The 27,176-nt window shown below is 35.4% G+C and overlaps 1 protein-coding gene across 2 annotated transcripts in view; it reads left to right on the top strand.

Moving 5' to 3' along the window:
* Positions 1–17,574, top strand: part of Msr1 (macrophage scavenger receptor 1) — a 63,887-nt gene extending 46,313 nt beyond the window's left edge. For both annotated transcript variants that reach the window (XM_005008599.4, XM_063234598.1), the window contains exons 9-10: positions 6,378–6,566; positions 14,491–17,574. In XM_005008599.4, the coding sequence (XP_005008656.3) occupies positions 6,378–6,566; positions 14,491–14,624 (323 nt within the window). In that variant the 3' untranslated portion in view covers positions 14,625–17,574. The remainder of the gene's footprint in view (positions 1–6,377; positions 6,567–14,490) is intronic.
* The last annotated feature ends 9,602 nt before the right edge of the window (positions 17,575–27,176 follow it).

Genomic DNA, 27,176 nt, shown 5'->3' with positions numbered 1-27,176 from the left:
AATATAGGACTTTAAAATGGAATAATAGGAAACCAACCATGGTCACCATAATATATCTTGTTATCTTCAAAATAGCTGCCTATAACATTAGATATAGTAAAGTCTAGTAAAACACAGAACAAAACCATACATAACAAAATTATGAAAATGATACAAGAGTTCAAGACAAAACAATAAGAAATTAACAGCAGTTACCACCTTCCCCTCCTATGTGTTTCCTCCCTTTCATTTCATAACTGTTGTGCTTTTTGGCCCATTAACTCCTTCAGTTTTTTTATGCTAGGGAAATAACTCAGTGTTTACTCATATGAGTTCAAACTGTCTTGTTCATGAACATGATCTCCAGTTGCATCCATTTACCTACAAGACCCTTAAGATTATTCTACTTTATAGCTCGTAGCTTTCCATTACATGAAAACACCATATCTTTCTTATCCATTCTGTGGTTGATGAGCAAGTTCCCTTTGCTTTAACTGGTCTCCTGTGATGTGAAACCATTTTCTCTCCTGTGATTTTCAGTCTATGAATCTCCTTTCCAGTTAAATGTTTCTTGTATACAGTATATTAATAGATCTTATTTCTTGATTCATTCTCATTGTTTCTTTTTATTGCTGACCTGAGGCCATCTACATTAATGGTTGCAAATAGCATACATTGGTTTGTCTTTCATGCTATCCTCCTGTTATTGGCTCTCCACTTTTCCCCTTCATTCAATTGTCTGTTTTGTTTGGTGATCTTCCTTTGCTGCTGATCCTGGAAAGATGCTCATCTCTATCTCTCTCTAGAATATCATTCAGCACTTTCTTTAGGGTTGGTCTGATGGCCATGAATTCCTTCAGTTGTTCTTTATCATGGAAGTTTCTTATTTTTCCATCAAATTTGAAGGATAGTTTTGTAGGGTACATCAACATGGGTTGGAAGTTGTTTTTTTCAGCATTTGAAACACTTCACTTGAAACTCTTCTTGCTTGATGGTTTGTGCTGACAAATTTGTCATGATTGTAATTGATTTTCCTTTATAGATGATTTTTTTTCTCTTCTCTACAAGCTTTTAATATTCTGTTCTTGTGCTGAATTTCTGGGTTGTTAATTATTACCTGTATGGACATAGATTTACTTTGGTTATGGCTAGTTGGAGTTTTGTATTACTTGCTTATCTGTATCCCATGTTTGGGAAGTTTTCTGCTATTACCTTTGTAAAATAGCCTTTTTACTACATTGAACATAAAGAGAAGAATTGGCCATTCCCAGAGACAAAAATCTCAGTGATAATGTTTCACTGTAAATTAATAAATTAATCAAAGTAATAACTCAAACACTGTGATTTGCCTGTCCATGCAGTTTCTAGGGGAAACAATGTCCTTATCCTGCAGATTCAAATATTCTAGTATTTGAGGCAATTTTATCTTTCATTGTAAACTGAATTGACATTTAGTCTCAAAATTTGGTATAATTTTACTCTTTCACAAAGTGATAAGATGACCAAAAAATAATCAGATTGAATGCATGAGCCTTCTGACAAGATCCTTCTAACCAAGCCTTTCCATGCTGGCAAGTTCTATGTAGCCAAGTTGAGAGTTTTCCAGTAATGGGACTCTTATTTGTGCCAATTAAATCAATCTTCCTTTCATGATTCTTTTACTGCGTAGAAACTGCATTCCCTCTAGAGAGCAGAAAAAAATGATTACATTCTCTTTCTTCTATTGCTTGATCTTTTAAACATTTGCCAGTGTAAGTCATTCAGTTAATTCATGTATGAAGATGAGTTCATCATTCTTCAGTCAGTCAGTCAGTCAGTCAGGGTAGTATCCAGAGACTCTAAGTGACAAGCTTTATTCTGTTAGATGTAGAAAAGTTAGGGATACGGACCTCAGTCTAGTGGACAAAACAAAAAATAATTTTATAACAGTTTGGTAGACTGGTGGTGAAAAATCTGATAAAAGTAATTTTCCCTCACTAGGGATTGATGGTAGAGAAGTGAGAGTGAAGAGAAACAAGAAATTTCACACAGAGACCAAAGTTTCAGAAATAACTAAGAGTAAGATTTATCTGGAAAAATGTAAACTGTTACATTAAAAAAAATCCTATACACATAGGGGAGCAGAATTTCTCAGTAGGTTGGCCTGGAGAGGTAAGCAGAGATTAGTGGACCTTATTTAGTGTAGGAATCTATTAGCAGAAGTATCCCTATGGAAATCCCCCATCATTGTTATCTATTCTGCTTGTAACTATGTACAGCAGGGATGAATAAACTGTTTCTGAAAGGATAAATAGCAAGTGCTTGATCTGCATGCTACCAGTCTTTTTCAGAGCTACTCAACTCTGCTTTTGTAGACTGAATGCAGCTATTGACAATACATTAACCTGAAGGCATGCTTGAATTCCCTAAAATTTTATTTACAGAATGGAGATCAGGTTGGAATTGGCCTCCAGGACATACTTGCTCACCACTAATCTAGAAGATTTTCTCCTTAAATAGTAGAAAATTGTCTTTGGAAATAATAAAGATTAACCAACCTCACTCCTAAAACTACAGGGGAAGTCTTTATCTGCAGAAATTTATCAAAGTTGATTCATATTTTCTCTTTGACAGGGATCAATTTTAAATGGGAAATCTGTAAAAATGCACATAAACTTCATTAATATCACTGATAATATATTCACCACATTGCTCACTACAAGATAGGAATCTAGGGGGCTGGAGGTTTAGCTCAGCAGCATTAGCACCTGCCTTACAAGCGCGTGGTCATGAGTTTGATCCCCAGTACCGATAAAAAAAAAGAAATAGAAATCTAAGAATTTTTTGCACTTGCAAACATGACAACTCCATTTGTACCAAATTTTGAGTATGCACTGTTTCACCTAACCTTCATAATAACTATATGAACCTTGGCGGAAAGATATGCTGTTTTACTCAAATTATTTCCAGGATGCAGAAAAACATATAGTACAAAGAACTGTGGTCACATGAGTAATGAGATATCATTTTCTCCTTTTAATTGTTGAAACTTTAGGGTCCACAAAGATAAAATAGTTGGAAAATGTTTAACAATGTAATAGGAGGAACTAAAATCTAGATTATCTGAATTTGAAATTTTAACTTCAATTATATTCTATAGTTACCGATATGAAAAAAGAATGTTCTAGAACTCAAAACTTCATATAATGAATATTGGGTATATACATTAAGATATTAAAATACTGATGTCATCTATAGAATGGACTAAAGGTTTCATTTTTTTTCTAAACATCCCTCAAGGAACTGCCTACTTACCCTCCCCCCCAGCAGTACCACAGTTACACAAGTGAACTAGTCTATAGATGGCACCTGGCCCAATCCATGCCATAGAAGGACTTGCCTGTATGTTGTGAAAGTGTTGTTAAGAAAGAGACTGCAAAGTCCAAACCTAGGAGTCAGTAGCAGCATTTCATCATGTGAACTAGAACAAAAAAGAACAATGAAGCAACCTACAGAAAATCTTGCATGAAAGTCAGAGAATGCTGAGATTTGTCATTATTTGGCTATTCCAGATACTTAAAGATGATCTTCTCTCTTACATATTCAAGACAAACCCTGAGCCTTAAAATATATTATCATTTACATTTTGGTTTAAGTTATTTTGGTTTATGTTTGTCTTTTGGTTAATTAAAATTTATAATTAGTATAGAATCACTCAAAATGAACATTGTCATAAACCATCCACGATGGTGCACACCTGTAACCCTAGCACTTGGAGGTCTGGGAAAAGAGGATCACAAGTTCAAGGTCAGCGTGAACTACACTGTGAGACAGTGTGTGGTTATGGAGAGAAAGGCACATAGTGCTTGTCTGCATTTGTCTGATTTGAACCTAGAAAAATTCTGTATTTACAAAATAAAAATTAGAACATGTACCCATATTATGAAATCTATAAGTTAAAGACAAAAATTTCCAAATGAAAATGTATGAGTAAACATGAGAACCTCAAATCACATTAGTTTAATCCATATGATATCATATAAAGTCAGAATAAATTATAATCTGCAATCTTACAGATAAAATGCTATGACAGGTTTTGTGAAATATGATGAGTAAGGTTGATAACAAGATGAATTTTCTCCATCATCAAAACATAACAGCTCACTGGCTTAAATGAGTGTCGATGCCAAATGAGTGTTGACTTGTTGCCTCTTTCGCCTGTATTAATTCAAAGAATGTTAAGGATTAGCAGTGTGTGATCACTCAGTTCTTTTGTAGTTTAAAAATATTCCAGGTTACAGATACGCACAGACATATTCAAACATGCTTGCCCCTAAAGAATTTAAGGAGACAGACTGATTCCCTCTCAGAATTCCATGAGCAGAGGGGAGTTTGGAAAAAACTTATAGTCATTCATTTTGCCATAAATGATTATACAAGGATCAGTCAGTAACTGTTAACATTCTCCCCTGAAATACAATCTTAGTACTTCACAAAGCATCTGCAGCACCTGGGAATTTGTTAAAAATGAAAATGATATCTCTCAAGAACTACTAAGTTAGAAACTCTGAATTTGGGCCAACAATTTATGATTCTGCTAAATACCAGTTTGACAGCTTCTGCTAGAGGACAAATAAGGCTCATTAATGACATTTTGGGAAGCATAAGAGAGAAATGATGCACAATGAGAATGTTTGCATTCATTTTTTTGGGCAATGGGACAACCAGGCTAACATAGTCAAGTGTATAACCTGACTATTTTCTCATAGCATGCATGATCACTATATTATGCTTGCATATATTATACTTGGGAAGTGAAACATTTGAGCACTATACTGGTTAATGAATTATGACCTCAATGCTGCAAAACTTTACACAATCCATTTTTAGACTATTTTTTCTCATTTTCTTAGGCTATTACAGTAAATGATTGGGTCACTCAGATGTCTTATTCAGTGACTGCACTGAATACTTTTAGCAAAATATTCCTATTTTTAAAGTGATTCTCACTTGCACTTACTAAGATATGTCCTCTACACTTTGGCACTGATTAATTTAATATTTAGCACTAATTATATTTTGGAACAATCATGAAAATAATTATAATATTTATTAACATGCTACTTTTATGTTTCTAAGTGACTGCATTTTGTTATAGGAAAATTGTCAGTTTTCTTTAAATGTCATTGAATTTCTGGCTCAAATAAAATTTATACAAATTGAGGAAACATTGATTTCAATTGAGTTATGAAAATTCATACCCCAAAACTCCACTTTCACTTGAGAGAAATATTTTTATTTGGTAATTACCTCTTGCTTTTCAATAATACATTGTTCCTCAGACTTCTATTTGAAAATACATATTTAAATAGAACTGTATCTATTGTTTGGCTTTGGTGATTATTTATTTCTACTTGGTGCTAGGTTTTCAGAACTATTTTCATCCTGCACTTCAATCTATTCTTCACCCAAATAATTTTATAGACAAAGATTCATGGGAATGATATGGGCTATTAAAAGAACTTAGTTAATCAAATATAGTTTTATAATAGCAGTTGTACATTTTTATTTATCTGTTCCTACATTCAAAATGTGTATATTGACTTTGGAAAATAATAATTTCATATTTATGCAAATCTTTCTGTAGCATGAGCAAGATTTTATAAAAGTTTAATATATACATATACATAAATTCATTAGATATTACAGAACAAAAATTTATAATTATAAACTTTATATATCTTTGTAATTCTTAGTGCTTTAGTCATTTTTAAAAGTAATTGAAAATTTTTGTTTTTTTTTAACTCTTTAATTTTTTTCATTCCCCTTCAAAAGAACTTTGGGGGAGAATTCAGGGTCCACATAATGAGGACCACCCTTGTCATTTGTAAAAAAAAAAAATTTCTCATTGTAATCATCTGTTTCTTTTAGCATAAGATAGCAAATTTGTTGATATTAATTTTTGTTTATCTTGTCATAAAATATGTGGTCATTATCTCTGAAAGAATGAATTGTATTAACTTTGTAGGTTAGTTGGTCAGAAAATTAATGAATCTCTTCATTATGAATTTTTAAACAGTATGAGAAATCTATATAACTTTAAAGAACTCGTCGCTGTTGCATGTTTAGGTCATTAGAATCTTCCCAAAGTTCTCAGATGTATAACAAATGTTAACATATTTTGCCCTTCAGTTTTTATGAATGCAATTTTTGCAGTTAAAACTCTTTATCCAAGAGGTGGGGCTAGAAAGTTTAGTATTTATTCCAAGAGCTCAACTTACTGAAAAATGGGGAAAAAAATAAATGCTGTTTTAAAGAAAAAAAGATTATTGTGGCTGTGTGTGTGTGTGTGTGTGTGTGTGTGTGTGTGTGTGTGTAAACAATTATTCCATGTATTTATCTACTGATTGATTTTACAGATCTGCCTAACGTAGTTCGACTGGTTAATGGCAAAGTGCCTCATGAAGGTAGGGTGGAGATCTTCCACGAGGGCATCTGGGGCACCATTTGTGATGATCGCTGGGAAATAAGAGTTGCAACTGTCATCTGTCGAAGTTTGGGATACAAAGGTGCTAAAGCCGTGCACAAAGCAGCTTATTTTGGGCAAGGTAATGTAAAGAAAATTTTGCTTTTAAAAAAAGTAAAGAAATATAGAGAATCTCTAATGAGATGAACTTAGTATAGACAGGAGTATGTAAAGTAGTAGAAATTTCCTGTAGGGTTATTTTAATGCTCTTTCCTAGAAAGAAGAAATAAAAAGAGAAATATTATGAAAATGATATGTGCTCTCTGACAATCTGCAATTTTAAAATTTCATTCAGACTCATTTAGCTAGTGAATGTTGATGCAGAGGCAGGCAGATAAATAGAGACAAGTGAGTTACTGTCAACGCACTGACACATCCTGAGTGGCTCAGTTTACACCACTGGGTGAGGAATGCAACTGAGCAATCTATGTGATCACCAGTGTTTTTTCTTCTGTGGAACTGGAGAGGAAGGTGCCAAACTCCATTTTTACATCCCCATGAGGTCTGCCAGACAGGAATACACCGCTCATCCTCCCTAGAGCTCCTGTATACGCTAAGGACAACGACAAAACAGGAAAGGGAAACAAGCAGTGGCTTTCTGTGCTTGCTATGTCTGGCTGTTGCTTTCTCAGGAGAGGACTGAGGAAAGCAAAACGTTACTTTCCCCTCATTTTGAGGTTGTCCAAACATTTAGTAATTCTTTAGGTGCATGTGCATTTGTGTGTATTCACTTCAAAGATTCAGTAACCTGTTCTATGAGTGAATGAAAGGATTGAAAGAGAATTTGCAGGGAGAAAATATTTAAATGTATCTCCATGAAATTTTTACTATGAAATTTTTCTAAATTGCTATATTAAAATAGGTCTTATATGTAGTTAAATATATACTTCAATTCTGAGTGAGGAAGAGATTAGATAAGAGTAGCTTTTAATCACTATTTCCTGCTTATATTACTCAGAAATCATAGTTTCTTTGAAGTATATGTTGACAAAAATTATCTTGATTTCCTAATTGTTGTCAATCTAGATAAATGTGAGAAAAGTGGCAAAATGGAGAGGAAATTGCATTTACAATTATAAAGATTAAATAGTAGCATTTTGGGGGGTAATCTTATCTATAAATAACATTTCCAAACAATCTTATTATAAATATTTATAAATAGGAAAGTATATCAAATCACCATATCAGAAGATTGGTGATGATATACATGTTTTTAAATGCCTAAAAGATAACTTATATTGTGCTACAAATTTGTGAAAAATGACTATAGGTTAAGCATTATGTTAATACCCAAATAATATTGATTATAGGTCCCACTTCTATCCTTTGCTCCTTTATCTAAATGAATTTTGGTATCAGATATAAGGCATAGATCTCAGCAGGGATTCAGGGATATAACATTGTTAGAGGCATGAAGATTTGGAAATTTCATGAAGAGACTGGACATACAACAAAGCATTGATAATGTGTATCTGAACCTAGGCCACACTCTTAGAAGTTTCAAAATCGTCTCTGCTCATCACATCTTCCAGAGTTTATTCCCAAAATTGTGGGCCTAAAATCATGCTTTAAAATTTACCTCCCAAAGTGAGTTTTTTAAGGTTTGTAGGGACCTTAAAAGAATCCAATAATGCAGAAGTCACTTAGTTAAGACTGAGCTGCCAATCCAAGATCCTACAATGCTGCTTGGGGAAAGAATCCATTTCTATGATAACTGAAGTACACACAGTGAGGCTACTTATTTTAAGTACACATTGTACGAAACATTTCAAGTGATTATTAGCATCCATAAAATAGATTATCTGCAATTCTAGCAGAAGACATACAATTCTTACCTATGATATTTTATTCACCCGGTAAGTGGTAAAAACTTCTGTTTTAGAGTAATGGATAACTTAAGATTCTGAGAATATAATCTGGGTACAAAATAAAATACAGTGCTCATCAGTTATTCAGATAATTTGTCACAAGAGAAGAAAAATATCCTAAAATACCTTTAGTCCGGATGAGTTCTTTTATGGCTCACATCAGCCACAGAGTTGCATTTAGCTTGGTTTCTTTAAGAAACAAATTTGATGGTGCAGTTTATTAACCCTTAGATATTGAAAAATTTCATCTATTACAAAAAAGAAAACAAAATTCAGGGGAAAATAGTTTTTGTAATTTAATTCAGGGGAAGCCAATAAGCTTTTGCAAAATACAGCATGTAGTACCACAGCTTTATTTTTTCTCTGCTCATGAAGCTTTGCCATGGACTTCAAAGATCTTTTTCCTTGGAGTTCCTACATAGGTGGGAAATAATAGCTGGAAGTTCTTATCTTCAGAGTGCATTAACTGTTAAGGCCTACTCTCACAGAGAAATGTTCTTATTCAAAACTTTTTATTCATCCTCCTTATATCTCTAAAGATTTTTTATTTAAACCACTGATAAGGAAGAAAATATGTATTCTAAAATACTAACCAGAAAGTATTTTCTGTTTCACTAAGGAATGAAAAACTCTGGCTTAGCCTTGTGTGAAATGACTTACCCGTTATATGAAGACACATGGCTTAGGTTTTCTTGATATAACTGACTCCTTGTCTAGTATGCCTCTAATTTTATTGAGATTGTATGTTTATGATGGTGATCCTACACCTTGTCCCTATTTTCCTATAATGAAGTGTTAGAAAGTGTCAGTAGCATTATGGGAATTGTCCACTACCAAGTCCAGGCATTGCTCAATAGTGAAAGAGATCACAGCTAGGGGCTGGGGATTTAGCTCAGCGGCATAAGCGCCTGCCTTGCAAGCAGGCAGTCCCTGGTACCGATAAAAACGAAAAAGACCAAAAAAAAAAAAAAAAAAAAAAAGAAAGAGAGAGAGAGAGAGAGCACAGCTAGCAGCTAGTGAATGAGTAAAAGAAACATGCATCAGGATTTAATGCATTACAAGCTTATTTGCCATTCTCCTTGATGGAAGAGTCAGGAACACATTGTTGTAGTGACACGGATGATATTTCAAAGATCAGAAAAAGAAATGTGATTTTCCATTATATGGATGTGTGAAAGGAGTTCTCACACTCTCCTAACTCTACTCAATATTTACGCAGCTTGTTTCAGGTTTCTGCTTACAATTCAGTATCAAAGAACTGAAGAATGATTAGGAGGATTTTAAAAAATAAAGCAAGATGAGCTGGGGCAAAGAAATAATAGAACCAAGTCTATTCATTCTGAAAAACAAAGGTTTTTTAAAAAGCTAAATTTCATAGTCAGCTTCACTGGATATATTTTACGAGACAGGCTTAAAATGCAAGCTGCCTTGAGATTATATGTGGTAAACAGCCTTATATGTAAAGTTATGTAGACTCCTCCTTTTACTATTCCTCCAACTTTACAGTTTTACCCAAGAGATAAGGAAAATGCAATTTTGAAGGTGAAATATAGACAGAAAAAGAAAATTAGAAATATGAGTGAATGGGTAGTAATTATTTATTATTTTCTTAGGAAAAAATAAGAATGCGATTAATATTGTATGGTACATAATTACCAAAACTGAAACAAAAAGAGAAAAACCTAAAAGCATTCCTTTGGTATAATTCTGCATTACAGAAAGAATGTCATTTTTGGACACAATCTCAACACTCCCTCCCTTTTACTTTTCTGGTTTTAAAATAGCAAACCTGGCTTACCAGAGATAATCCATGTTAGCTTTAAGAACAATTAGTTTTGCAGCTGCAAGCAAAATGATTTATTGGAATAAAGCTTAAAGCACACTCCTTTAAATAGGTTCTTTCCTTCGGATGTATTTTTTTCATAAAGTGAAATGTTCTTTCTTTTTCCTGAGTAGCAAAAACCAGTTAAATTGAGGAAGTGCTGAGAGATACCTGGTGTTTGTCACTGCACGGCACAGCGAAGGGAGAGGAGTCGCTTTTCATTTCCTGTAAAGGCTTTCTTAACTCCTGTTCCAGGGTCTCTACCTACAGCACACACAGATGAGCTTTATGTGTCAGTGGTGACCTCCAGATAATCCATTCAGATGTTTCTGTGGATTCTAATGAGGAAAATACAAGCTGGACAGGGAGTAGCTATTTCATCTTCTCCTGAGTTCACAGCCAGTATTTCAGATTTTTACATGCTACTCTCTCCATACTGAAAGTTTTGAAATATAGATGTTTGGATGTTGGCTATTATGGAAGGGACTTTAAAGCTTAGAGAATTTATTACACATGTATTTTGTTATTTATGAGAATAAAGTTCTGAATGTAGCAAAATCAGTATTTATTATATGTCTATCATATCATCTTCAATACTGACAGTGTCTGTGAGAAAAAGATACCATAGCCTGAATGTTTCAGAGAAAAAGTAAGTACAGCTGGTGAAGGTCACAAACTTGCCTGAATTAATACAGCTAGTGTGGTGGTGAGGTGAGCACCTAAGTTCACATCTCAACCTGGGTCTCATAACACACTCTTCCCACAGACAGAATATCTTTCTGAATACTTGACCCTTAAGCAATTTGTTATTTTAAAATCTTGATTCTTTAAAATTGCTAAAAGCGAGTGAAGTATCAGTACCATTACAGCCTCATCCTTTTAGTCTGCCTATATTAAATGTAGGGAAAGTAAGGGGCTTCTCCATAACCACAAAACTGAAATCTCAATTGTGGTCCATATCTACCCATTGTGCTCTATTCTGGGTCAGTGGAATTTTGACTTTCATTCAGAGCACAATGTTCTTATTCAGAGAAGCTCTTCACAAAGCGTTTCCAACCCAAATCATAAAATTAATATGAATGTAATTATCCACTACTAATAGACACATCCAGACATTTTAAAATATTAATGACTTTTGCTTTGTCAGAAATTTGTTCAGCAGCTAATTTCAAACTGCATCATTTTACTGTGTATCTGGTTAATATATGAAATATGATTGCAATTTCCCTATAAAATGATGATAATCTAAAAATCAAAGAATATTAATACATCTTTTTTTTCTTGGAATTAAATGCAGACTCTTTATACTTAGGAATATCCCTATCCCTTTTTTTTTGTTTGTTTGTTTGTTTATGAAAAAGAGTGTCAGTAAGTGTTAAGGCTGGGCTCACACTTGTGATTTTTCTGCCTCAGCTTTTCAGAACACTGATGTTAGAGGCTGTGTCACCCCCTAATAGCTACAGCTAGCATTTTTTTAAAAATACGGCCTTACGGGGTGGGAACTGGGGATGTAGTTCAATAGTAAGGCATTTCCCCAGTATGCCCTGGGTTTTGGCCTCTAGAAACACACACACACACACACATACACACACACACACACAACACAACACATACGCAAATTAAAAGAAAATAGAACTATCAGTGAAATCTACAAAGTGTACTTTCAGGCAGCATAAACTCCTGTCTCCAGAAGTCATAGACAACACTTTCACTGTTGCCTACCATTAAAAATACATTGCAAGGCCTCCCTATGGGTATTACATTGTAAAGCAAGCATCAGGTACGTAGATGAATAAATAGGTAAAATAGATAGGCAGGCAGGCAGACAGATACACAGATAGGAAGATTAAGGATGAGAAAATGAAGCATATTTAAAATATATGCATCAATTTTTTGTTTCCGCTGAGTAAACTGGATAAGCAAAAAAAGAAAAAGAAAAAAAAGGAAGAAAGAAAAGAAAGAAAGAAAGAAAGAAAGAAAAAAGAAAAGAAAGGAAGAAAGAAAAGAAATGAAAAAAGGGACAGCAACAACAAAAATAGTTGAATGGCTGTTATTATCTAAAGAAATAAAAACAGATTTGTTTTTTATCTCTTAGGTATAAATGAAGATAAAATTTTATGAATTTTTGCTACCTTGGAATTAATTTTTTAATGCACAAAACAATTTGGAATGAAATGGGATATATGTATTAAATAAAATTTTCCCTTAGGCTCCATATTCCTGAATATATTAACATAAAAATAATACAACAAATCTTTGGAAATTATTTCTATAACTCTCTTTTGGCACCTATGCAGCCAGTGAATATCACTAAGTTTAAGCACCATTATGTTTTGTTGTCTGGCTCTATTTTCTGTTATTTTGAGAAAGTCATACACCCTTTCCAACTCTCAGTTTATCTATGAAATGGAAATAAATGGAAATAAATGCCAATATTTTACAAGGTTATTACAAGAAGTAAACTTAAGAATTATAAGCACAAACACATAACACATTGTCTTTTATGCAAACACTCCAAATATATTCACTATTTCTGAATTTTTCCGTGTAACAAAAGAGAAGAGTTACTGGAAGGCAGAATTTCTCACATCTATGTTTCTGCAGTGAAAAAGAACCACAGGTTCTACATGCAAAGGTCACCTCTACCATTGCATTGTGCTTGATTGATTCATCTGCCTAGAATAGAAGCTCCCAGTAGGAGGTCAGGCCCAGAGAGAAGGTACCTTAGTTTTGCTCACTCATGCAGGAACTCAAAACAGATTTGTGGCATGGTAGAGTCTAAAATGCAGGGGACTGCAGGACTGATTAAAGGCACAAGCTCTGGGCAGACACCAGATGGAAATAATAGGTAAAGTTCCTTGTTGTGTCTAATTTTCACATTTCTTAGCAGTAAAATGGCACTATGACAGTACTTAATTTTTGAAGGTTATCATAGAATTTGAGAAGGTAATAGAATAAATGCACAATGGATATTTTCTGCTACATAGTAAATTTTGAAAATGGTAAGCTTACATTTTCATTATCACCAGAGGTTTGGTATTTCAGCATTCATGAATTCTTTTACCACTGTTTTTAAAAATGTGTGCTCACATGTCAGGATGTTAATTGACTGAGTAATTTCCTTCCTATTCTGCTCCACTGGAAAAGTGGTGCATCAACGGGAGGATGCTAGTTCTCAATTCTATTTGCCTGACCTATAAAAGTTCTGAAATGCTGAGATCTATATCTAATCAGTAGATCTGCAAAATATACAGTGAACACACCACAGTACCTGGTAACGAAGTCATAGCACCACTGCATTCTTGGCCTTCCAGAAATATGAGAGCCCTGGCTTCCTCAAAAGTTTCACTCCTGTTTATTTATCCAGTTTATAAACAATCATAAATGTAGTAAATACAAGTTATAAATGTGCCACTGCTTTTACATCCTTCCATGTCAGCATGGAAGTAATGTTATTACTCATACAATTGTCATCATTTGCCTGTATTTTTGAGTAGCACTTTGGGGTTTACCAAAGTTTTTTATAAGATTTTGCAGACTTGAAATACACACAAACACATTCACACATGCATGTAGGAGACACACTCAGTAAGATCATCTTGAAAATCACAAAGTTTCTGATGAGGCTTCTGATTTAGAAATCATAATCTCTTAGATACTTTTTTTGTCTACCATACAAAGATTACAGAAATGTACTGGTTTATTTTACACGCGGAAATAAAAATGTCCTGTTTAATTCTTGCTGTGTAGTTCAGCTGATCTTGAAGTCGTAGGGATCCTCCTGCCTCAGTTTCTCTAGTGCTGGGATTACAGGTGTGCACCACCATGTCAGGCTCTAGTGTCCGTTTAATTCTAAAAATAAATAAAAGCAGGAGTCTTCAAAGAAAAATTTTGTATGAAATGAGTCTATAATAATACTCTTTTATAATCACATTTGTATAAATTAAACATAGCAAACCTGAAAATTAAATTCCAATTAGAGACAAAATTAAGTTCAGTTGGACTTCAGTAACAACTACCAGTCTTTCAAAGTGCAGTGACTGTGTTCCAGTGTGGCCCTTCACACTCTGTGCTTATCTTTAATCCGTGCTTTCTCAGTACCTGGACTTCTGTTACAACTCATTACTGTGTTTTAGTAGTTTATGTGTTCGCTGAGCATAAAGTTTTCTGAGGTAGAAGATTCATTTTGTATCACAACATTAGAGAACTTGAATATTAAATTCTTGTTTAATTAGTAAATAAGTTAATGATTTTATCCTACTCAAACATAAATATTTAACTATGTTTACCAATGCAGTTTTATTTGATTATTCCAGGTACTGGTCCAATATGGCTGAACGAAGTATTCTGCTTTGGAAGAGAATCATCTATTGATCAGTGCAATATCAGGCAATGGGGTGTGAGATCCTGTACACACTCAGAAGATGCAGGAGTCACATGCGCTATATAATACATCATATTTTCACTCACATTTATAAAATTATTGCTGCAAGATAATGTTTCTTACTTTGCTCTATTGAAATTAGCTTAATTAATATATAAGGGATTAAAATTATTTGCTATAGGATGCATGGATAGTAACTTCCTACTTATATAAAGTACTATGAGGATAATTGTAATAAGTAATCTCAAAAATTTGTAATTGAGAAAAATCTACTGAGTTTAGTCCAATCTAGAAAAGAAGTTAATAATGTCAATACAATTTATGGGCTCACATTACTTTGGAGCAAAGAGTAGTATTAACTCCAAGAAGCATGATTTTTTTTTCTTTAAAAATGAAAACATTGAAACATAAGTTCAAAATAGGATAATAAGAAATTAGCAATGATTAATATACTATGTATTGTTATCTTCATGATTTTTTTAAAAGAGCTGCTAAGTCAAAGCACTGTTATACTATTACACTTGTCTGGTCATCTAGCATCAAATTAAACATAAAATGTAAGAACAGAAAAAAGAAAGGAAGAAGAGGAAGATGAAAAAAAGAAAATGAAGAAATACCATGGAGTTGACACTGAAATACTAAGCACTTTATCTCAATCACTCAGATAATTTTAAACAAGTACTTGCAGATTTTCCAACCACCATTGCGGTACAATGGTATTCAGTGGTCCCAGGTTCTTGCTATCTTATTCAAAAATTGGAGAAGACAATCAATGAAGTTGAAAATGCAACATTCAGTTAAAGTCAAGAAGAAGGAAAAAAAGGTGGGAAAAAAAAAAGAGAAGTGCAAAAAGATGTTAAAAAAAAAAAAGCAAAATATATGCCATGCACACCAGACAGGCTGCTGCAAAAGCAAAAGGGAAACAATCACAGTAAAGTCAGTTGCCGCTATCTTTTATATCCTTTTCTCATGTCAGATCTGGGCCACAATTTACAGGTTGTGCTCTGTTTTCCAGCCTTTTGACCATGCCCCAGTCTCCTTCCTCACCACAGGAAAATACTGTATTCAAGTGATGTGTTAACTGAGGCATGTGTCCATATGAAATCATATAGTAATATTTGTCTTAAGGGGAAAATGGAACAGTTGGAGCTTGAATTAATATATGTGTTGCCAGGTGTGCTGGCACATGCCTGTAATCCCTGCATTTGGAAGACTGAAGCAAGAGGAACACCTTCAGTTTGAGGCCAGCCTGGGCTACATAAGCAAGTTCAAGGCCAGGCTGCACTGCATAGTTAGACCCTGTCTCAAACAAAGAAACAAAAAGGCAGTAATGTTTATACTCAATCCAATCATGGTGAAAATTATGAAGATAATTGTATCTTGTTCTTCCATAGAAACACTGAAAAGCAAAAAGAAACTGTCAGAATCAACTTTCTTAAGACTCCAGAAAAAGTCAAACTTTTACAACAAATAAGGGAATATTAAGACAGTAAAAAGTCAACTTCAAAACTATAGGAAAGTTTTGTGACATTTTCACCTGTCACGGCTGCAGCAGTGATTTTTGGTCTTGAAGCAGTAACAGTCTATGTTCCCAACTTGTAAATATTGTACTTGGATCCAGAGGAAGCAGAGTTCTTAACAAAACATGTCTATTGTGGCTTCTTATGAAATATGTCTGAAGGAGTGATGCTAAGGCAGATCAGAGATAAAATGTGCCTAAACGGATGATTAGAACTTTCAATGATACAAACAGCCCACTGCAGCACATATGCCAGAGTGTTGCCACTGCTGATGTATTCATCTGTTTCACTTAGCTTGAAATTCAGGTTGTAAAAGCAGTGGGCATTGTCTAAAACTCTGCAAACAACCCTCAAGTTCCTGAATCAAATGGGTATAGTGGGAACATAACATAGACTGTATAGGATGGTGGTAAAAGCTGGGGAGAGTTTTCATAGGAAATTAGGATATTAAAAATGTATACAGAGACATTTAGAAAAGATGTGCATGCCCAGTGCAAAATACATGCATTGAAAAACACTGAGAATAACCTGTACTTTTACCCTAAGCTGATTTGCAGGGTTAGTGTAAGTCTGGCTAAAGGTTAAAGCAATGCCTATTATGGAAGCAACCTGAAATTCTGGGATTGGTGAGTTGTAATGGTTTGGAGGGTTGTTTTTGTTGTTGTTTGTTTGTTTTTGTAGGGGTTTTTTTGGTCTCTATTTTGTTAGGCAATCACAAGTTAAGGAATAGAAATCTCTGAGAATATCACAAATAAGAAACATCATTATGGAAATCCATTATTAAAAATTAGATTTTAGCTAGCACAATATATAAATTACAGGAAAAGAAAAATAATAGCTTTTGAGACTTGTCACATTATAATATTAAATGATATTTTCAACAAAAAATCATAAGGCATAAAGAAATAAGGAAGTATGACCTACTGAAAGAAACAAAAAACAGGCACTGAGGAAGTTCTCATGTTAAATTTACTACAAGATAACTGAAATTTTTGTATCTGAGACTCAAGAAGGAGAAAGAAGGAAAATTTGAAATACTCTTAGGGATCCACAGGACATCAAGTGGTCCAAATGTACATTACAGAGTCCCAGAAATAGAAGAGAGAAAAACAATGGAAGAAAGAACAACTGAAAAAATAGTGGGTAAAACTTCCAAACTTTGATGGAAGACATGCTCATACATGTCCAAAAATATGGCTAATTTTGAATAAGATAGTCAAAGAGACCTAAGCCAGGACATATTATAATCAAATTCTACAAGGATAGAAGTAACAAGAATCTTAAAATTACCAAGTGAGAAACTGCTCATTATAAACAGTTGATTACCTGTAAGATGAACATCACATTTCTCACCACAAAACATGGGGATAAAAGACATTTGGGTGATGTATTTAAATTCCTGAAAGAAAGAGAAAAAGAAAGAGAGAAAGAGAAAGAAAGAAAGAAAGAAAGAAAGAAAGAAAGAAAGAAAGAAAGAAAGAAAGAGAAAAAGAAAGCCTTATTAACAAAGAATTCTATTTGTGGCAAAACTATTCTTCAAAAATGAGAAGAAAGTTAAGAAATTTACAGATAAGCAAAAGTTGAGAGATACTATTGCCATGAGTCCTGTCTATGAGAAATTTTAAAGAGTGTCCTTCAAGTCTTTTTAATTTATTACTTTTAATAGTATATATTTTCAACACAAAATAATTATATTCATTATATACATAAAGCATCTTATTTTTTAAATTTTATTTTAAAGATAAAATATAAAAATTTCAAAACAAGATAGTAGGAGAGTAACAATGGTTAATACATTGTGTATTGTTTTCTTCAAAGTAGTTTCTTGAAGCACAAGATATTGGTATGAAAAATTGTCCAAATAATAGCACAAATATTTCTTTTCATTAAACTAAGAGAAATTAGCAGTATCTTAACTGTCTTGTATTTGTGTGTATTTTATTTCTTTTTCCTTCCTTCTTCACTCCTTTTCCCCAATTCCAGTTTCTCTCTCCATTTGAAGAACTTCTTCTCATTTCACAATATCAATTGTATAGTTTGGATCTTATTTGGATTTTACTCTTTCAGCTTTTCACACTAGGAACAAAATACAATGCTTGCACCTGTGAGTCTGATTTATTTCACTTATGAGTATGATCTCAAGCTATTCATTTACCTATAAAAGTCCCAAGTTTATTACTCATTATGGCTGAGTAGCACTCCGTTGCATAAATGATCAAATCTTTTTATCCATTCCGCAGATGATGGGCATTTGGTTGTTTCCAAGGTATAGATATTACAAATTGTTCTGCTATAAACATGGGTGCACATACATCACTATGATATGGTGTTCTTAATTATTCTGGAAAGATATCCAGGAGGGTAATAGCTAGGTCAAGTGGAACTTCTAGTCCTAGTTTTTGGAGGACTCTCCGTACTAATTTCTCTAGTAGTCTCATCAGTCTGTACTCCTACTAATAGTGGAGAAGGATTCCTTTTTCCCTACAGCCCCTCCAGCATTTGTTATTGGTTAATTTCTTGATTATAGCAATTCTTTCTGGAGTGAAATGTACTTTGAGTTTAAATGAAAGCTTACTAGACATTAACTCAATACAAATTGAGGAAATAAATGTCTCAGAATGAGGGAAGCACATGAGAAAATATAAAAGTAGCGTTATAGTTTTGTTTTACAGTTTCTCTTTTAATGCTCACATGATTTAAAAGATTATGATATTAAGATCACTATTCATCTATGAATAGTTAGCCCACAATTCATAAAAATGTGACCTATAACAATAGCATAGTGTTTTATATGTTACTGAATTTAGTGTCGTATCAATATAAATTAGATGTTATAAATTTAGGATATTAATTAATCTCCATACCAATCATAAACCATACATTAAAAAACAAAAGAAAATAAAATTATTTCCAGATCAAATAAATAGAAATAATAATGGAGGAAATGAATAACACACAGAATATACAGAAAATGATAGAATTTTTTATCACTATTATATTGAAAATAAAAGGATTAAGTTCTTCCATCAAAAGGCAATGATTGGCAGAATTGATTTAGAGTAAACAAGCTTGAGTCAATTGATTACATGTCTGAAGATAGGATAGACAATCTCAGCAGATCTATAAGATCAAAAGAGATTGAATTAGTAATTAAACACCTGAAAATAAATCACAGAACCCAATGGCTTCATTTATGAATCCTTCCTATGTTGAAATGAGCAATAATTTAAAGAACAAACAGTATTTTCAAATTCTTTTTTAAAAGTTAAAGATAAAACACTTCCTAACTGAAAATATGGGCCTAGCATTACTGATATCAGAATCATAAACACACACCACAAGAAATGAAAATAATAGAACAGTATTCTTTATTAATATACATATAAAAACAAACAACCAAAAATATACTATAAAATCAAAGCCAAAAGCATATTAAATGGATTATGCATTTTAAAGATGGCATTTATTCCAGGACTGCAAAAGTGATTTAATTGAAGAAAATCAATCAATGCAAAACACATTGTAGAATAAAGACCAAACAGCAAATGATTATCTCAATTGGCTCAGGCAAAGCATTTGAATAAAATGCTCAGAAAATTACAAATTGAGGGGGGGCAGGTAACATGATAATGAGTACTTATGAAAAGACTGTAGCTAATGTCATATTTTGTAATGAAAAACCAAAAACTTTTCTCAAAGATCAGGAACAAGAAATGGCTATGTGTTGACACCACTGTGACCCAACATTGTACTGGTCAAATTGGTCAAATCTGTTGTACAAGGAAAAGAAATAGAAAGCATCCAAAAGGAAAGGAAGAGATAAAATTATCATTATTTATTGATGACATGATAATATGTATAGAAAGTCTGATAGAATTTATAAGCATGTTACTAATAAATTCAGCAAAGTTTCAGGGTACAAGTTTTTCAATGTTATGTTTATTTGTATTTCTATAATGAACAACCAGTGATGATAATTAGTAAATGTGACAATCAGATGATTATCGTATAGCACACAAAGAATTACAACAAGCCAATTTCTCAAGGTAATAACTATCATAGTAAGGGCCACGGAAATGACTAAAAACAAATAATAAATTCTCTGCCTTATTAATAATCAGGTAAATGTTAATTAAAATGAGACAATGATTAAACAAGATATACTTATTGGATAAGCAAAATTAATATCTGCTAATATTACATGTTTGAAGAAATAAAGTGAACACAAACTATGTGTTTGCTTGAAGAGCTTCATATTGGTAAGGAAATATAGATCAGTAGTATGATTTTAGAGAGAAATTCACTACCCACTGACACTGATTAAGCACCTATCACATAATTCAGACTTTAGGCTTTTTGAAATATAATTTTTAAAAATTATCTCCCTATATGTACATAAAGTATCATCTATATCCTGTTCATATCAGCCTGTCATTAAATAAGGTATGAGTGTCATAAATTTTTATCAGTGACAAATGGATAAACATTGTTTCACTTTTACAATGGAATACTATACAAATAGACAAATATTCTTATATAAATCTTATAAAACAGGCAGAGATTCAGCAATAGCTCTAACATGACACATATACAGTTCTTTAGAATGACATATAAAATATGACTATACTTAAATAAACCAGTACTGCTTACGGATTCAAATATGTGCAGTAAATATACATGATCATATATTGAAACAATGTGACAGCCTCAAAATAATAGCCTGGAAAGGTAAGGAGAGAGTTGGAAAGGGCAGAGAGAGAGAGAGAGCCCTACATTTATCTATGGATATGTGCAGATATGAATATATCTATACTAAACCTATATTTTTCACATGTACATATTTATATATGAGAGATGGTATTAATATCTGTTCTAATATTAGAATGTTTGCTGTTATTTTATGTATATAGAATTTAAAATTTGTAATATTTAAAACTATGAACATGTTTGAATATATGCAATATTAAAACTAGGGCAAACCCAGAGGCTTAAAATTCTATAGAAAGATGCTTGTTTCTGTGTGTCCTCCAAGTGAGAAACAAAGATTTTACCTTGTAAATTAATTTTTAAATAAATCTCTCTCCCCTTTTTAGCTCTCTTCACCCATTATTTCTCTCTTCTCTCTCTTTCTCTCTCTCTGTCTCTCTGTCTCTCTCTCTCTCTCTCTCTCTCTCTCTCTCTCTCTCTCTGTCACACACACACACACACACACACACACACACACACACACACACACATACTGCCTTCTTGAGAAGATTGGTACACTGCACCCAATTTTTAGAATGCTGAAGTATTCAGAAAATAAATAGTCAAAAATAAATAAACAAAAGAAGAGAAAAGGAAAGGAAAAGAGAAAAGGAAAGAAAATACAAGAGAAAAAAGTAGGCAAGAGACTGTATCAGGTGAGGTCTGGTAGCTGGGCAGCACATTTTGGGAAGTGCAGGGTTCAAGAGTAAAATCTCATAGTAGGAAAAATGGAAAGAATGAGCCCCACGTAACAGATCACAGATCCAAATCAGTTGTCATAGTGATGAGAAGAGTGGAAGGCATAAACTCGGAGAGTTCAGCACAGAAGAAAGGGAAAAAGAGGAGCAGGGAAGAATGGAAGGAGGGAAGAAGGGAAGGACAATGGGAAAGAGACTGCGGAGGAGGATGGAGAGGAGAGGACTAGCACATGCGTTAAGCATCTCTTTAGTACATGCCAAATAATCTGAATTGGAAGGTAAATCAGATTTTGGTATTTTTAAGCATCTTACACAGAAGAAATGAGGCAAATTAATTGAAAAAGGCCGTTGTGACTATAATAGTATTAGACAATTGTTTTTGTCATAATATTCAAAATGCAAACTTTACTTTCTAGTTACTAAAAGTCTTTTTCCACATTGAAACTAGTAACGAATTTAATACATTTAAGAAAAGTTTTATTTTGTAAGAATTTCCTTCCAGTGTCAGAATATTCAGATTTGTAGGAGATCGCCACTCTGAAACTTAACTTTCATTCATAAATAAAAGCATAACAGGCATTTCCCGTGATAGAAAAACATGCTATTTGTCATGTTAAAGCAAAATTATAATATTTATTAAGCACAAATTGAGGAAATTATATCACACTGTGGTAATACACAATATATAATAGTCTCCATTTTTGGACTATGATACTTTTGAAGAAAATAAAAAATTAAACATTTCACTACCATTTGCTATGATCCTTGTGTTTGATCTACAAGAACAGTGTCAGTTCATGCAAAGACTGACTGATGCTTATTAGAAAGTCATGGAATATAGTCATTATATTGGGAAAGCGGGGGAGAATTACATAGCAGTTGTGGATCCCTTATGTGAAATTCTAGGGACCAGATTTGTTTAGGATTTGATTTTTAACTTACATTACATAATGAGATATCATGGGAATGTACCCCAAGCCTAAACACAAAATTCATTTATGTATCATACACATTTTACACACATTATTCTAAAGGAAACCTCACATGATATTTTTCATACATTTGAACTTTGACTGTAGCCCATTACATGAGGTCAGGTGTGGAATTTTCTATTTGTGATGCCATGGTTCTCAAAAGATTTTAAATTTTTGATAAAAAAAATTTGGAATTTTTCAGATGCTTAACATGTATTTCTGTCTGGCTCTGCTTTTTGTGGTTGCCTGTTCTTTAGGAATATCATTTAGCCTGTAATCCTTACCCTCCTAACACAGAAAATGAAACGATTATGTGTGATCTACCTAATTCAGGCTGTGACTGCGAGGGTTAGAGGTGGACACAAATTGCTTTCAAGATGAAAGTTAATAATTTTCAAGTGGCCCTAGTATTTACTAGTGTTTACTATTCCTCATGCAGTTGAAGGTGTTAATAAAGTAAAAAAAATTAATTACACTGAAATTGCATTTGTTTTCAAACTATTCTGTTGGGAGCCGCACCAGCGCTAGTTCACAATGCGCGGCGGTCATGCGGCCTGTAGGAAAAGGCAAAGCCTGAGCTAAATTACCCCTCCCATTGAGTGAGCCAAGTTGGCGCCTGCTTCCTGCCCCCTGATTGCCCTGGCGACTTAAACAACCCGCTCTGTAAGATAGTCTGCCTAGCAACAACTGATGTTAGCCAATCAGCCCGCATCGCGCGCTTTGAACTGATTGCTCACAGGAAGTAACGCCCCGTTCCACTCTGTCGCGACTGCCGTCCTATGACGTCACGCCACGGGGCGGACGGTATTTTCATGGGCGGTTATGGAAGGGTGAAGGATGGTTCGGAGGGGATCCACCGATGCAAGGACTAGATTACGGTCCTTATGGAGTATACCCTGTGCAAATGGCCCCAGGCAAAGGGCGCAATGTTTGGGAACCGTTTGAAATAAAACAGATTAGAGAATTAAAAAGCGCTGTCACGACCTTCGGGCCCACAGCTCCTTATACCATAGCTATGCTAGAAAATCTTGCCTCTCAGCCTCTTACACCGGGTAATTGGATGCAGCTGGCCAAGACATGCCTTCCTTCGGGTAGTTATCTTGATTGGCGAGCATGGTATGCAGAGTTCTCTGCCGAGCAGGCTGAGAGAAACGCCGGTCGAGGAAACAGGGGCTGGGGATTTAGCTCAGCGGCATAAACGCCTGCCTTGTAAGCAGGCAATCGCGAGTTCGATCCCTGGTACCGATAAAAAATAAATAAATAAATAAAATAAAATAAAATAAAATAAAATAAAATAAAATAAAATAAAAAACAAAAAGGGGGAGTAAGCCAAGGCCTACTCCCAAAGGCACGGTTAAACTTAAACAGTGAAAATTGCTCCCCAGCTATGGCACATTGTACCCCATCCCCAAAAAATAAAGGATGGGTTAAATGGAAGGACGTCCTGACAGGACAATGGATGGGCCCGGATCCGATAATCAGCTGGAACCGAGGCGCGGTTTGTGTTTTTCTGCAGGGACCGGGACGAGAACCACTGTGGGTCCCAGAGAGGTTGACGCATGCGACAAGTCCCTCGACTGAAGATCAGGCCTGTTCCACCAGAGGCCAACCGCAGACCCAACAACAAGATGAGCCCTAAAAGAACTGCAGGACAATCCCTTTTTGGGGGCCTGGAACGGCTTGCTCCCCTATGTGCTACCCTTGTTAGGCCCTCTATGCTCCTTGTTCTTGCTCCTGCTTATAGGACCATGCTTGCTCCGATGGGTCACATCATTTATTAATGGGCGCCTTGCGGCGGCCCGGCGTCAAGTACGCCTGGTTGCCCATGCGGCCCTGGCAGCAGCCCGTGATGGGCACAATGACCCCCAGGCTTACGCATGGCTCGCTCGACTGGCCTACGACCGGGTCTAGATGTGGCGGGTCTTCCACACTCCTTCCCTATTGACACCACACAGCAGGGTAGGTGAGTCAATGACGGGTAAGAGCGTGCCTCCCCAGCACGACTCGACCTAAGCCAGGCCCTACCCCATACTGCACGAAAGCCGCTGGATTACTAGAATCTGCCCAGATCTAGATGCCTCTCCGAGGGGATCACACGGAGGGGCATGAGTGCATGCCTATGTGCATCCAGGTTCCGTCCAGTTCACTCCTGGCCCTGGAAAAAGGACGAGGGTCTCAAGGCCTTGGCGGACCCAGGGACGGCCGACCAGGGTCCAAGCCAAGGGCCTACGGTGGGCCTCAACACAGGGCATAAGCCTCTGCACTCAATCCAGGGCGGGCTGCGATGCGTACATTCATTCAAAATAAATAAAATAGGGGGAGATGTTGGGAGCCGCACCAGCGCTAGTTCACAATGCGCGGCGGTCATGCGGCCTGTAGGAAAAGGCAAAGCCTGAGCTAAATTACCCCTCCCATCGAGTGAGCCAAGTTGGCGCCTGCTTCCTGCCCCCTGATTGCCCTGGTGACTTAAACAACCCGCTCTGTAAGATAGTCTGCCTAGCAACAACTGATGTTAGCCAATCAGCCCGCATCGCGCGCTTTGAATTGATTGGCCACTGTTACCCTATAAAAGTGAGTGCCTCTCCCGCCACGAGAGAGAAGCACAGAGGGAGATAGAGGAAGTCCACCGGTGAGAAAGGGCTGGTGGCAGAGCAGAGGCCTCGCGCGGCCCATGCGGAGACAAATAAAGACAAGGTTGCACACCGCCAGAATCTGTCGTGTGTTCTTCCTGCCGGCCGGGAGCCACACAGACACTATTCTTTTCATTTTTAACAAATCACTGAGACTCCCATATGTCACAGCTTTATTAGTGTTAAAATTGTGATAGTGTTCTGTAAATTAAAATAGAAAGTTGTCTGTGTAGTTATAACTTTTAAATTATTCAGACTTTTAGGGAAGAAAAAATGGAGTATAAACCACTATAGTCCAATTTAGAGAAGGAAGTGTGTTATAAATCAACCAAAAACACATAAAAACGATGGGGGTGGATCCTTTGAAGATCCTTAGACTATGGAGTGTAGACAACCAGCTCCTGGTCTCCACAAGGGATGCCTTTTTACTTTTCTTGTTTCTGAGACAAAACACCCCATACCCATAAGTTGAAGGAAGAAAGATTTATTTTAGCTCACTGTTTGTAGAGGTTTTAGTTTGTAGTTGGCTGGCTCCAAGGCAGGAGAGCATGGTAGAGGAGAAACAGTCCACAGCAGGACAGAGAGGAGGCAGGGAAGCAAAGAAGGGAAGTAGACCCCCTTTCTCTTTTATCCCATCCAGGCTATCAGCCTTTTGGGTGGTACCACACACGCACACACACACACACACACACACACACACACACACATGCAGGGTGGGAGTTCCCATTCTCCACACCCAGAACTCTGCTAAACAAATCAGTTGACAAATTTAGTTATTATTTTTCTTAATCCATACTCACACACCCTAGACCTACATTCACATACCTTAAATCTAGTCACCTCTGAAAAGCTCCCTCTATGAGCATGAGTGGGGACATCTAGATGCAAGACATAACAGGGACTCAGAGAAAGAAAGACAGGAGACAAATCGACAGAATTTTCAGAAATTGATCCTAAATGGAGCCTTCTCAGATCAAGAAGAATTAACAGACACAATCTAGGTAAATTTCCTTCTTCCTTTCATAATTTCAGGCCCTCTAGTTCCTTCTCTTTGCATCAGTTCTGCTGTCTCTTTACTTTTTCTTAACTTCCCTTTTTCACCTCAGAAAAGGCCTGCAGTTTAACTTAAAAATTGTTAAACTAAAACTGAGCAGACCGGAATCGTACCTACCCAGGGCTCCTTTTACCACGCTTCTCATTAAGTCAGTCTGCTGGCATCTGGATCATGATGGACCAGCAAGGCTGTGGAAAGGTACAGAGAAGTAGACAACAGAAAAGGAAAAAAGGAAGGAATTTGGAACCTTTTTCAGAGTTCTTATGATCTAAAGGAGGAGAGTGTCGTTTGGCAAAGGGAACACCTTTATAAGTGGTGTCAAAACAGAATAAAACCTTGACAACACCTAGAACACAAGAGTGGAAAACAAGCCAGTTGGGACAAGAATGAAACCTGTGACTTGGAAGTCATTAACTGAATTTAACAGGCATCTTAAAGTCATCCTGAAAAGGGAAGTACTATATAGCCATTATTATCATACATCATTAAGAGGCATTATAAAGTCATCATGAAAAGGGAAGTACTGAACAGTCATGACTAACCAAGAAGGAAAGCTGCTTCTCTGCAGGCTCGAGGGGCTGGTTGGACATAAGATCAGCTCCACATGGACAGGAGTGTTGTTTAAGCTGAGGTGATACTGTTCTCCATTCTGCCACAGCCACACAGCTGATCATAAACTCTGGGTTAAAGCCGCATCGATGCCCCTGATAAGTAGTGTGAAATTTAGCAAGCTACAACATTTTCTATGCTTAACACCTGTCATCTTCAGATTAAGACATTTATATCTTCATTCTCTACCATACAGTGCCATTGTTGTGATAAAATTAGAGTCTGTATCAAAAATCTGCATAAGCTATGTGGTCTACTAATATTTAAATTAACAGCACTGTTATTATTGCTATCTAGTAAAAGAAAATGAGATGGGACAGAAAAAATTTGCTTCTTCTTTGCAGGTAAGGTGTGGGTGGGATCAGTGCCACCCTATGGTCATAACTA

Source organism: Cavia porcellus, unplaced genomic scaffold, assembly GCF_034190915.1.
Source record: "Cavia porcellus strain 051 isolate PalLab524CR breed Dunkin Hartley unplaced genomic scaffold, mCavPor4.1 scaffold_24, whole genome shotgun sequence".
Taxonomy (NCBI): domain Eukaryota; kingdom Metazoa; phylum Chordata; class Mammalia; order Rodentia; family Caviidae; genus Cavia; species Cavia porcellus.
The sequence above is the reverse complement of the archived record's forward strand: the minus strand, read 5'-3'. Positions and strand labels throughout refer to the sequence as shown.